The sequence below is a fragment of the Rhagoletis pomonella genome, unplaced genomic scaffold, assembly GCF_013731165.1.
Source record: "Rhagoletis pomonella isolate Grant_MI unplaced genomic scaffold, Rhpom_1.0 Rhpom_scaffold_00011, whole genome shotgun sequence".
NCBI lineage: Eukaryota > Metazoa > Arthropoda > Insecta > Diptera > Tephritidae > Rhagoletis > Rhagoletis pomonella.
The window spans coordinates 8,687,249-8,700,701 of record NW_023458565.1 but is presented as its reverse complement, the minus strand read 5'-3'; the positions used below and the strand labels follow the sequence as shown (position 1 = coordinate 8,700,701).

Sequence of the window (13,453 nt, the reverse complement as noted above, 5' to 3'; positions counted from 1 at the left end):
CGAAAGTGTTTGAATAAAGAATAAAAATTTATTCGTCATTCAAAATTATAAAAATTATGAATAAAATTTTATTTTTTATTTGAATAAAAATTCATTCAAAAACGCCCATCCCTGCTTTATTTCTTCCACCACGATACGATGAACGAGAAACAAACAGTCCGGTGCGAAAATTTCTAATAGTTAGTAACTAAATAATTAAACATATTTCCTATCAAATTGAGGAATAGGGCATTTCGATATTTTAATCCAGATAATTTTCGGCCATCATATACCAGATTGGCTGGTTTAATAGTATACATACATACTCAGACACAATTGCCTCACGCCACACATGCACCACCAAAATAGGTTTTGTTGGTCTCTAAGTAGCTTTTAATATTTATTTTCCCTTGAATAAATTTTTTCAGGAGAAAATTTGAGAAGATGATCCTAGTCATGATCTAATTACACTGGATCAAAAATTTTAATTTGGTTTTTGTTCTCCAGATGCCACTATCTAATTTATATGTAGATTTGCTCGGTGATTCCGAAAGTCGGATTAATTTTTTGATTTCTATGGATACGTTTTCGAGATATTTGCAATTTACCGTTATTCAGCTTAAAGGAAAAATTGGTCCCTTTTAATCACGTATATCTTGCGAACCAGTTCAAAAATCTTAATATAAAATACGGTAGATGAGAGCTAATGAAATTCGCCATAAACCATATATACATCACTTTCCGATGGGACTGATAGTTTCTGACAAATTAATTAATCATTCCAGTGTTATTTTTATTTTTTAATTAAAAAATTAAAACAATCAAACTTTAACAGAAGAAAAATTAAAATAATAACAGGTTCTGTGCCAAATTTTTGCATTTATACTAAAGCCTGTTCTGTTACAAAAAGAAAAAAACAAGCTACTGATGAAGAAAATCGATGGATAAACACGAAGTAATGAGGGGTAAAATGAAAATGCGCAAAGATTTTTTGTATGAAAAATGAGCAGGAAATAATGTTACTCATACGCCATGTACACCCGAATAACACGTTGGCTAGTATGCTTTTGAGTGCTGATATTATGTCGCCAAAAGACTTCCAATTATCGGTTTTGTGTATATGTATGTATGTATGTAGGAATTATTTTGAAGCCGAATTATATCTCAAATTTCATTTATGTAAATTTATTGCAATTTGATTTTTGATCAAAAAGTAAAAAACCCACTCTTAATATTTGAGTAAAATTCTTTTTGCATTGGACATAGTTAAGTTGGGCCCCTACATTTTTTCTTTGAATACATATTTAAAATACCTTTAAATTTTTTATTTTACCTCGTTCTCGCAAACTTTCCAGTCATACATTTTAAAATTAAATTTTCTCAATAGAGTATTTATTTCCACGTAGCTATCACATTTCCCAGATGTGACGTTGATGTAAATTCAGCGACCCCAAAGGACCTAAGAAAGTAGCCACCATAGCGAAAGTGCGCTAAAAAAGGCGACAATAATGCCAGCGGCGGTGTGTTTGCTTAACACACAATGCAATTTAAAGCCGATTGATGTATTGAGCCGTTTAGGTTTCAATAAAATTTGCATACATTACAAATATTTGCGCGTTTTATTTTTTATCTACATTTGTATATACATATATACATATATAAGAACCTATATTCATATACATATGTACACAAATGTAGATACATATGTATGTATATAAAACCGTGTTTATGTTTGTAATCCACATGTTTGCCCATGTGTTGTTCGAAAACCGCAAAATGCTAAAAGGCATGTGTTGTAAAATTTTCCATTCTCACTGCAAATCGTGTAAAAGGATAACAAACAACAATGCCTTTTTACTGTCACGTACTGTCATTCCAGCAAGTGTGTTCAAACACATGCTCCCCGTTGGGAATACATGTACAAATGTATGTATATTCACATGTGTGAAGATAAATACAAATTAATGCGAGAGCACGCAGAGTGATTTGATGGTTTAATTGTTTCTACCAGCATTTATGTATGCCAAACAACTTAACTGCACGAGAAAAGGATGTTGTATGCCATGTTGTCTAATTAGAAAAAAAAAACAGTTTAAGGTAGGCGTGTACGAGATTTTATACTGATTGCTGTCGCAACTAATTACATAGTGTGACAAAAAAAAAAAAAAAACACGGAATACACCCGAAACATAACTTTGTGGAGGTTGTAAACTGAAAATAAAATTTCGTAAAAGTGCTACGAAAATCTTTCGTAGTGTAGGTTTTTGTATAATGTACGCAACTTGCGTTCATAATACGAACATATTTTTTACAACGAAACAAGATTTTACGAACCATACGTACATAACGAAAGGACTTTCGTAAGGCATTTTTTCAGTACAATTTACGAAATCTTACGTTTGTTTTACGAAACACATTCGTAAAGCACTGAACAAATCTCTGTACGAATAATTTTGTATATTGTAGGAAAGCATTCGTAATATTTACGTATGGTTTTAAATTTACGAAATCTACAATTCTGTATTCATACAATTTAGTTAATACTTTCGTATAAAGTACTAATGCAGAAACATGTTTTTTTAAATTCGTACAACATACGAATATTTTCGTACAATAAACTCAATTACCGGCAGTTTAATATTTCATCATATTTTTTGTATCGCGTGTCATTGCGGAATTACTTGTTGGCTGCTGTGAAACGTACAATATAATTTAAGACATTTTTAAAAGGGATTTGCTGGGTAAAAAAAATCAATACAAAATTAAATATTAAAGCTGTGGATATACTATGCTTTTAAGCATACAATGTTTTTAACGTCGCCTACGCTGCGTCTTGCGCTTCAATGTGGGACTTGATAAATAGGCAATTCCATCAGTTACATACCTATCAACGGCAAGCCTAAGCCAGGAGCACTACTTAATGTAATTAAAAGTAAGTACATGTATGACTTTTCACTGAAATTTGCCTTATAATTTTTCTTTAATTTATAGTCGTCAAGGAAACAAACATCGATGAAGCTGCAAATCTGTCAAGTGCATCTACATAAAAATATTGTAATGATTAAGAAAGTAAAACCAGTATTTTTTTTTAATTCTTTCATATTATATATCTTATTATATTTAGTTTTGTTTAGTCTCATAGTTTAACACTTTGCATCAATATACTTTATTGAGTGAAGCCTAAGCAATAAAAAAATATATAGTATAGAACCTATTCGTATGCATATAAATAAAAGAGTTAAATGATATTTTCAAATGTATATCGTTTTCCTCTTTTACATGAAATGACCCATATATAAATCTTCCTATATTTTACATTTAGAAAGTCGTATTCTGGTCTGTGTCAAGTCAAGGATTTCTTGAATTTTGTTTGGAACAATTGAAAGAATGGTTCAGATTATAAATTAAAACCCAACTCATTTCACACCTTCTTGTCTCTGACTTATAGTGGTTATCTCAATTATACGCCGCCCACATATTGACAAGTTTTGACTATTCTGTGTTTTTATCATTCAATTTCAATTATTTTTTTATGAAGGCATAGTTTATTGTTTAACAAAAACTGGGTAAATCAAAGTTCCAAATTGTGTGCAATTAGAAAAAGAAAATATTAAAAAACTTTCGTAAAAACTTCAAGCCTTTAAATTAATATTCTTAGAAAATTTTTGAGTATGCAGTATAATAAAGTTCAAGTATATGTTCGACAATTTTTTTGTCTTGCACTGTATTATACTAAAATTGAATGTGCTATAAACTGCATATTAAAAATTTTTCTAAGAAATCCAATTAAAAAGCTCGCAATTTTTACGAAAGTTTGTTGAATTTTTTACAAGTTTTTCCTAACATTTGAAGTTTGCATGTATATAGTTTTTATCAAAGAATTAACTATGTTTTTATAAAAAAAAAAAATATTTTAAATAAATAATAAAAAATAAAAAATTTAAATTTTAAGCGCAAGCGTATCGTCGGTACGGAATATGCACGAGTGTATCTGGTTACTGAAAAAAAATATATATATATTATAGGCAAAAGTTAACACTTTTTGTTCTTTGTTTCCTAAACTAAAAAAACTAAAAAGTCTTGAAATTTGGCTTTGAAACTTTAATGTCTTTCCATCGATATATGTAGCAAAAAACATTTCCTACATCTATAAAAATATGTAGTAACCGGAAAAGTTAACATATTTGCTGGAACAACCATACACACTTAAACTGTTCTTAGTAGGTATATATTTGCATGTATATACGCACACATCCATACCTCACACAGATAACTAAAGGTCTTCTTTTTATGTGTTTACATACCACTTATATTCAATAAATCTTTTATGGCAAAAGTTAACTTACAATGAAGAAATCCACGCGAATGCTTCGGCGGCATATCTAAGAGTATAATCGTGTATAGAAAGAAAAAGGAAGAACATAGACAGGGTAAGAGAGTGATTGGTAAAAAAAATGTAAATCACTTGAATATGAAGTGTATCAATAGCGTTTCCAAGCAAGATGCGCCTTGTCTCAACTAACTACTACTTATGCACGTTTGCCCATACATATATGTATATTTACAACTACATGACGGCATAACCGTTAGCTATAAAATATACTTCTTATACTACTATGACATAAGTACAAGGATAGATATGCACATGTAGGCGGACATTGAGAACTACAAGTTTAGCTGATAGAGTCTGCAGCCGGCTAACGTAGACGCGCACAACAGTTGGCATGCTACAAGTTGGCTAGAGTCAATGCCTTGAGTATATTACTTACTACACAATTACAAAAATAAATAACGTTATTTCAATATTTTGTCTAGCACACATATATCCTTACATACTCAATACATATACACAGATGTTTACAATAGATTTCAATGTGGTAGTACATCTTTAGTTAATAAGGTTAATTCTTGTTTAAATATGCTATCAAGTGTGGCATAACTACGCTCACACAATTACGAAGATGTAACCATCGTCAAATGCTCTAAAGGCTCGTTAAATGCATTAAGTCTAACAATTACACATAATTGTTTACAGCCAACAGCGTTACATTAAGTAAAACTACAGTAGAATGCATTTAAATATAATTTCTAGCTATACATATATTTTTTGGTATGTTTGTATAAGAAGGCCATTACCGTATGCACATTGACCACATGAAAAGCTGCTTAAGCTATAAATAGGTAACATTATTAGGTTTCATTAAATTTTATGGTTATACTTTATTACCTCATGCAATTTATGGCTAATGTTAGTTTTTATACGCATACACTGCTTTAATTAGTACGCAGTAAATTGCCTTATAAAATGTTAGATACGTATACTATTTTCAGTACAACATAGTAATAAGTTAGACGCAGTTGTAGTTAGCATTTAAAAAAGATGTCCGTGTCTTAATGCATTGCTTGGTAAGGTCAAGAGTCGTTTTTGAAGTAAAGCAAAATCTTGCATTAAAGAAAATAACGCGTAAACAATAAAATAAAAACTTGGAAATAAATATTGCTGGAAAAAAAGTCTTTTAAGGAGTTCTAACTTATGATTTATGTATATACCCTTTGTACTTTTATATTGAAATGCTGCCGCATTCATAGCATTCTAGTCCTCTTCTTGTACGAAACTACATGGCGTATGAGCAACTTTATACTCGTGTAACACCCCAGAAAAAAAACACGATTACCCCAGAAACGTAAGTGGAAATGAGCTAGGCGATGGGAATCGCTTACCCTTTCGCTTCAAGAAGGGAGAACGCATGGATAAACAGAATCCAGAGAAGTGAACAAAGAATTCCTTACAGACAAACTAATGTAGAATGCCTAGATAAGTACATACATACTTATTTATATTAAATTGAAATCAGAAATGGTCTTAAAAGATTAAAATTAATTAACATTTTTATAAATCAGTTTTTATACATACATATGTATCTATGTATTTAGGTATTTAGATTTTACTTAAAAATCGGTATGTATATTTAATAAAGCTTAAAATTATACTTCCTCACTCTTGTACTTCACTTCATTGACTGACTTCAACTTCGCTGCAAATTGAACAAAGCAAAACATGATTTTTATGCGAGACAAATTTCCACAGAAAGTAACGGTAGAAAAAGAATTTTTGGTTATTCATTCTATTTTTCAGCTGACTACGATGCAGTATTCTACTTTGAATTCTCCGAAATGAAGCAAAGAAACGAATTAAGGAAGAAATAATATAGGACATTCTACTTTGCATTCCCTAAAATGAATGCAAAGAAGCGAAATAAATAAAATATTGTAGGACATTCTACTTTGCATTCCCTGAAATTAAGCAAAGAAGCGAAACAAATAAAATATTGTAGGACAGAAGCGAGAAAATTCGAAGGCATTATAACGCTATGCCTTCTAGAACACGTTACCACTAAAAGCGATTACCGATTTTTTGCTGTCGCCTGACAAGAACAAATAAATTTCGAAACACACGAAGCAATCAATATACTATTTACGAAAATATGGGCCAAATATAGTAAAAATGCGCTTTTGGTTTTTCCCTTTGGCGTCAGGATTTGTATTTATTTATTTTATTTTTTTTAAGAATTTTTGTCCTTTATACATATGTATGTATGTATAAATAGGCAAAAATGTTTTGTAATAAAGAACTCTTGCAACTAAACCATATTTCTAAGATAGAAAGCATTATATCGTCATTTAAGGTACAAAACCGGGTATCATCATTCTGCAAAACCGCGTAACTGGCATCAGCTGCCAAAAATTGGATTTGCTCAAACAAGCTCTTGGCTCAATCATTATCCATTCGTCCTGAAAAATAGTGGCCAGATATGCGATTGCTTTATAAAAAAATTATAGTTTAAAAAACTAAAACCTCCCTATTATAATTGCTATTCGTACTGTCATCAGGTATGTAATTTAAGAATAGAAATCGCTGTATCTTTTAGGCGCATCAATATTACATAGTTACAACCCGAGCTAATAAAAGGAAGGTAATAATAAAAAGAGAACCATTTTTAAATGTGAGGGTCTTTACTCTCTAGAAGATAATTTACATAATTCACAAGCGGGTTTTTCATTTTGTTGATACGCGATTTTGTACTTTAAACGACGATATGTATATCTTTAGAAAGATATTTTAAAGTGAAAGTGCAGAAAACTAAATATCAAATTTCAAAATAGTTTAAAATAAAGCGAAATAATCAATTCAAAATTGACACTAACACAAATGCCATACGTGAACATCTCCTAAATGTATGCCTTAATATTGACACTGAATTAAAGAAATGTGCTAAGCAACGGTTTAGGAATAAGATTTATGTATGTGTATTTATTAAGATTCATACACAGAAGAAAGTTTCGCGAATATATTGGGTAAATTTGTATAAATGCGTAAATATATCGTAACCACGTAAACCTCGTAAACTTAATTAGTTTCGTATGGAAAACCACTTTAAATATATAGTATACATGAATACCCATATCGATTTTTTTTGTGCGTAAAATTGACGCACGGTGTATCTATGTATATACTTTATGTACTTATTTCTCAAAGGTGTTTTTGTGATACCATACGATAGTTTAATTAATATTTTGTCAAATTCAATAATTAAAACCGCATATTTATTAAAATTTATATTTCTGAAAAAAAAAATGTTTCAAAAAAGCTAAAAGCACTGTATCTGCGTTTGTGTATAAACACCAATATAAAACCCATAAAATGGTCAGGCCATCAAGTATGTGAATTAATTAATGGCGTCACTATGTCGGAAGTGTATTATATGTAAGTATGTATGTGCTCGGCATATTCTCCAAGAATAACAAGTTTTTGATTGAATTAAAACTTTTTAATTAAGTGAAATTTTTGCTGGTTTATAAAGTTTTCTGGCGCTCACACAAACACTGAAACGCACTTTGGTTAAATTTTTTATTTGTTTTTGTAAAAATTGCATGCATTTTCTCATAATTATAATAATAAAAGCTAAAAATGTATGTACGCAAGCAAAAAAAATAAAAAATTTAAGCATATGCAGAAAGTCAAGTGGTAGGCACATAATAAATGAGTAAGTAGTGCACTTAAGTTTTACAACAAAGCAGAGAATGACTGTGGATAACAAAAGTAAACTTTTTGTGTGGCTGTATAAATATACTCGCACATACATATGTAGATACTTACACATATTCAGACACACTCATACCTACATATGTATGTATATTTGTGCATAATTTTATGCTGCATCGAATTGTACTAAATATTGTCGGAATAGTGTGGAACTGGCTAGTTTTAATTCAATACCAGCCTGTAAATTTCTGGTTAAAAATAATATTCTTGACAGAGAAAATTTAAACCAATATTGTACCGTTCATTTTTGAAGGTACTTCTATGTAAAATCCTCTTTAAGTCAGCGAGTCTAAAAGCATAGACAGATGGATCAACTCTTTTATTCTTAACTGCAATTGATCTGGATTAATTCATCGGGTGCATTCTTAAAATAACTGCGGATCAGCAGCATTTTCGATAACCACATGATCAAAACGGCTAAACCGAGTGGAGAGAGCTACGTATTACAATTCGGTAAAGTCCACCTTCGATCACCGTTACGACCAATTTCCCAACATTACATTTTTAAAATTTTAATTTTTAATTTACAGTATTTACATATTTTTATTTTATTTATTTAAATATTTTATTTAACTTTGTTTTACTTTAATATTTGAAGTAAATTTAATTTTTTAGAATTTAATTTTTTTAAAAAAGCCCGCAACAACTATAATTATAAAAAGAAATAATTAAAATATCAACACTGTGCTAGTCGAAAAAATTAACAACCCAACGACCTACCTAGTAAAGTCAGTTCGGATACGCTGAATCAACTCATAAAAAAATTTTCGATACAACTCAAAAATTTTATATTGTAATTACATCTATTTCAAATTGAAATGATTTCAAACTTGGTTATATTATATACCTGAGTAAAAAAAACAAACGTCAAGCAAAATAATAATAATAAGAAAAAGCATTTCCAAAAAAATATTCCATAAAAAAAATCAATGTTTTTGGCCGTTTCGGTAATTTTTGGATGTTTTTATTTGTATGAAGACTTTACTAAATATTTTCGGATCGCAAAACTAATAAATGCCAAATCTGGATTCCTTGCCTTCTCCAATACGGATTTTCAGAGCATTTACGCTCGAAAACGGGTCCCGCCTTAAAGTTTGAATTTGATATTACTCGGTTAAATAACCGAATCTAGAAAAATAACAATCACCTCTAAATTCAGCGCAACCGAACTGACGGTTTAATGTTGCCATCTGTCTATGATAAAGCCTAACTAGATAATACATCTATTTTTTTTATCTCCTCAACATTTTTTGGCATTTTTTACTTAATTTATAAACATTGTTCTGTATTAAAGACATGATTGGGTCCTTTTAGAACCTTTCAGTATTTAAGGATTTTTTTTTTTTCATCTTTCGGCCGAACCGGATGTTGTGTATGTCGTAACTTTTTCAAAACTCAAATGATTATTGTAGTGTACTTCCTTGGACTAGTTTGAAACCACTCACTTATCGCAAATAAAAATTTGTTCGAAAATTCTAGGAAACCGTCCAATGACGAACTCTTAAAGTGATTCATTTTAAACTAGTTTTCCATTATTCACTAAATGCAGAGGTTTCAGGAAAAGACCTTACGCGATGTCCTGAGTTCACTCTGAGTTTTTAGTTTCGTTCTGCTCGGGAGTTCAGGATTGCCTTCATTCAGCGTAAGATACAACGCAAGGGGGCCTTCACCCACCCTTCCTTCGGAATTACATAATATTGGAAATATGGAGTTCGCTCAGTTCTGCGGCAGACGTGTAATAGCCAGCTTTCCTATATCAGTGGCAATTTACGCGTGCTCTTTTACAGGATCAAGTGTCTTGTAGTGATACTAAACGTAAAACTGTCAGAAAACCAAGTAGAGAGCAATGGGTAAAGAACACATCAGCCGCTCTACACTGCTGCAAAAGCGCACTGTGGAAGATATGGATACCTCTCAATACCTTGACATTAATAAAGTCAATTATGTCAATAGTATTATTGAGCTTTGTACCACGATATAAAAGTTAGAGCTGCTACTTCGCAGACCACCACATCTCCTCACACCTAAGCAAATAGAGCGGTGCGTAACGAGGCAGGCGTCGGTTGGGTCCTTCGCAGCATACATCCCACCAAGAGCTGAATGGGAGAGTAGCAGTCTCTCAAGAAGAGGTCCATTAGCATTTTCATGGATGGGTCGAAGATCGAGGGCCGGTTGAAGGTTGTGTGTTTCAATCTGGAATTCTCAATAAAGCTCATGTTTAGGCTGCCGGATTTTCACACTACACATTTTAGGCAGAGGTGATTGGCGCTTACACAATATATTAGTGTTTGGCCGAGCTTCTCCTTCGATTTGTGGCGTGCGCCTTGATTAAAACTAAGATTTAAACACATCCACCCTTATTTCATCAACATTCCTCTGGAACTCTTTATTGTAGAAATCAGCTACCTGTGAAACTTTGTTTTGATCACCCAGCACTCTTCCAAACAATTTTATATAAAAAATCGTCGGGGATGCCACCTGGCCTTACCTAACCTAACCTAACCTTGAATAAATATTATTGGTCTTTGACATTTAGCTTTGGGTATATTCCGAAAAAGTACAATAAATGGAAGAGACATCGGGTAACGGTCACTTTTTTCCGCTATTGGTGGTAAGCAAGTTTCTGTGGGTGTCGTATTAAACGAATTTTCTCAAAAGCACATCGTGCACTACAACCAGCAAATATATACATACATACCAGAATATGTAAGGAAACACTATTTGCACTAACTACATAAATATTAGGCACCCATATAAGCACACGAAACATATACACCCCGTGTCAAAATTATAAGCGCACCACACCACATATGTGGTGTGCAAAACTGCAGAAAATTATGCAAATTTTCATTCAAATTATGCACTTTTAAATTATACACTTTTGAAAAAAGTTTTAGTATGCAGTTTTTTTAGCCCATTCAATTTTAGTGAAACAAAGTATAAGTCTGAGGTAGCTAGAATTTACCAATGATTTTTTACAATTTTTTTTGTTGAAGGTGTCGCTCATTTCCTCCATATAAAATAATATAAAATTTTTTTATATCGAGAAAATGGACGACACCTTCTTTAATTTTACAACAGGTTTTTGGGGTCTTTTGGTTGTATAATTAACCATATTTTTATAAAAAATTTGCGAAAAAATAAAAACCGTTGCCCGTATTCCAAAAAACTCGCTGTACCTAAAATTTATTGATTGACTGTATGAAAATTTAAAAAATTTGTAATTAAATATGTATGTGGTGTGCTTGTAATTTTGAAGCGGGGTGTACACGTTTACAAGTACACGGTTAACTTTTAACTTTACAATCCGCCATCGTCGTCGCTCGCCATTCATCATATTGCAATGCACGACAATGCTTTCATTTTGTGTATGCAACGAGTTGTTCAATGGAATAACGGCGAGCACATCCTTATAGGAAGGATAATAGCAAGAATGAATAAAATTTGTATACAATTTTCATTGTTATACCATACGTAATTCCCAGTCGTCTTATTTCCTTCTGTTGTGCGTATTATGCTGTTGACTTTTTATTTTTTTGTTGGGTAGAACAGAACAACGGAAAGAAAGGAAATGCAACTGGTTTGGTTGACTGCAAAAGGTTCATAACCTCACAAATGTTTCTGTGGTAGCAGTCTGAAGGTTTCAGCGCAAAAGGCTACAGCGATTATTCTTAGCACAAAACATAACTTAACTATTTACGATGTGTTTTTTTTTAATCGGACCAGATATTTAAAAAGAGTTCACACACAAATTTAACTTTTGACCATTTTCAATGATTATGTTACTTATTAATTTAGAATCTAATTTTTACTTAAAAACGGATAGTGTTAGTTAAAAATGATCATAAAGAGATTAGGCAAATCAGAGAAACTTAAGTAACGCTAATATTGCCTGATAACGCTAAGAGAAATGATAGAAGAAATGAATTTGCTCAAAAAATTTACGTTATGGAATTTTTTCTTATTTTTTTTTCTTATTCGGTAGTGTAAGCAGTACCTTCCCAAATCACTAACTAGTTTTTTAAGGGGAAAACCACGCAGGCTTTTGTTGGAGGAAGACCCGATGACATGCTTATCTTGAAATTTCTAACGATTTTTATGAAAACACAAAATTCACAAATTAAGTTATTATTAGAAAACCCAACAGTACTTGTTAAAAACACACTAACTAAGACATATGTAAACTTGGAGTTAATAATAATATAATATATTGGCGTCTATACAATACATTAGCATTTGGCCGAGCTTCTGTTACACAAAGGGGAGGGACCTAAACTTTTAGGCCAACTCCGAACGGCGATTGTATTTTTACTAGTGAACCCGCATGGCGTTAAAATGCTCAAAATTCAATATCAAAAACTTGAAAAAATGTTCCAATTGGTAGACAGAGTTATAAGAAATCAGAGAGTGTCATATCTCATCAAAACCGCGCAGCCGTTTCTGAGTGAAGAGCAGTCTCGCATAGTGCATGTTTTTATTTTCATCGAATTCTAAATCACCCTATACCGATGAAAAAAGTTCTTAATTAAAAAGTAAAACTTTATCATTCATTTACAGACTTCGGCTTCTAATTTGACCTCTAATTTTTGAAATTCCTTTGCAAAAGTGTTCCAAACTTAAATTTTCTAAAATCATTTTCGTCATATTGAGATAAAATTTGGAACAAAATCCACTTATCCATAAATAAGTGTGTGAGCGATAAAATTGATTTTTGATTGATTGATCGAAAAATGCAAAAATTTCAAACTCTAACAGGGAAAAAGTCAAAAATAACAGTTGCGTAAATATTTTGAACTTGTTCTAAAGCCTGTGCCTTAAGAAAAAAATTAAGCTACCAATGAAGAAAATCGATATATAAATAACAAAATAATGATTGGTCAAATGAAAATGCGCAAAGATTTTTTGTATGAAATATCAGAAGAAAAGAGTGTTACTTATACGCCACGTGCACCTGACTAGGTAGAGTGTTTGCATCGAAAACAAGAGGTGTCAAAAATGATTCATTAATTTCTCAGAAAATATCAGGGCTATCGAAAAGTGATATATAGATGGTTTACGGAGAATTTTATTTGCTTTAATTTTCCGTATCTCGCGTAACGATTATTAAATTAGTTCGTAAGATATACGTGATTAAGTGAAACCACTATTTTGTAAAGCCGAATAACGGCAAATTGCATATATCTCGAAAAGTTATCCATAGAAAAAGAATTATCTCGATTTTGGGAATCACCGAGGAATTGGGCAGTGGCATACATAGAACGTTTTTGCTGTAAACCAGTGTTATTTATTTTAGTTGAAAATGGAAATACCGACAAAAAAACTTGAATCACTTTATTCGAGACTTTCTTTTATTGTTGTTGTTTCTTGTTT

General features: G+C 31.5%; 1 protein-coding gene across 1 annotated transcript in view; it reads right to left on the bottom strand.

The window, feature by feature from the left end:
• The window catches only part of LOC118747146 (band 7 protein AGAP004871-like), a gene marked incomplete at its 3' end in the record, with an annotated part of 339,213 nt that overhangs the window by 145,497 nt on the left and 180,263 nt on the right, over nucleotides 1–13,453 (bottom strand). The window contains exon 3 of the mRNA XM_036481133.1: nucleotides 4,326–4,361. Within this exon, the coding sequence (XP_036337026.1) occupies nucleotides 4,326–4,361 (36 nt within the window). The remainder of the gene's footprint in view (nucleotides 1–4,325; nucleotides 4,362–13,453) is intronic.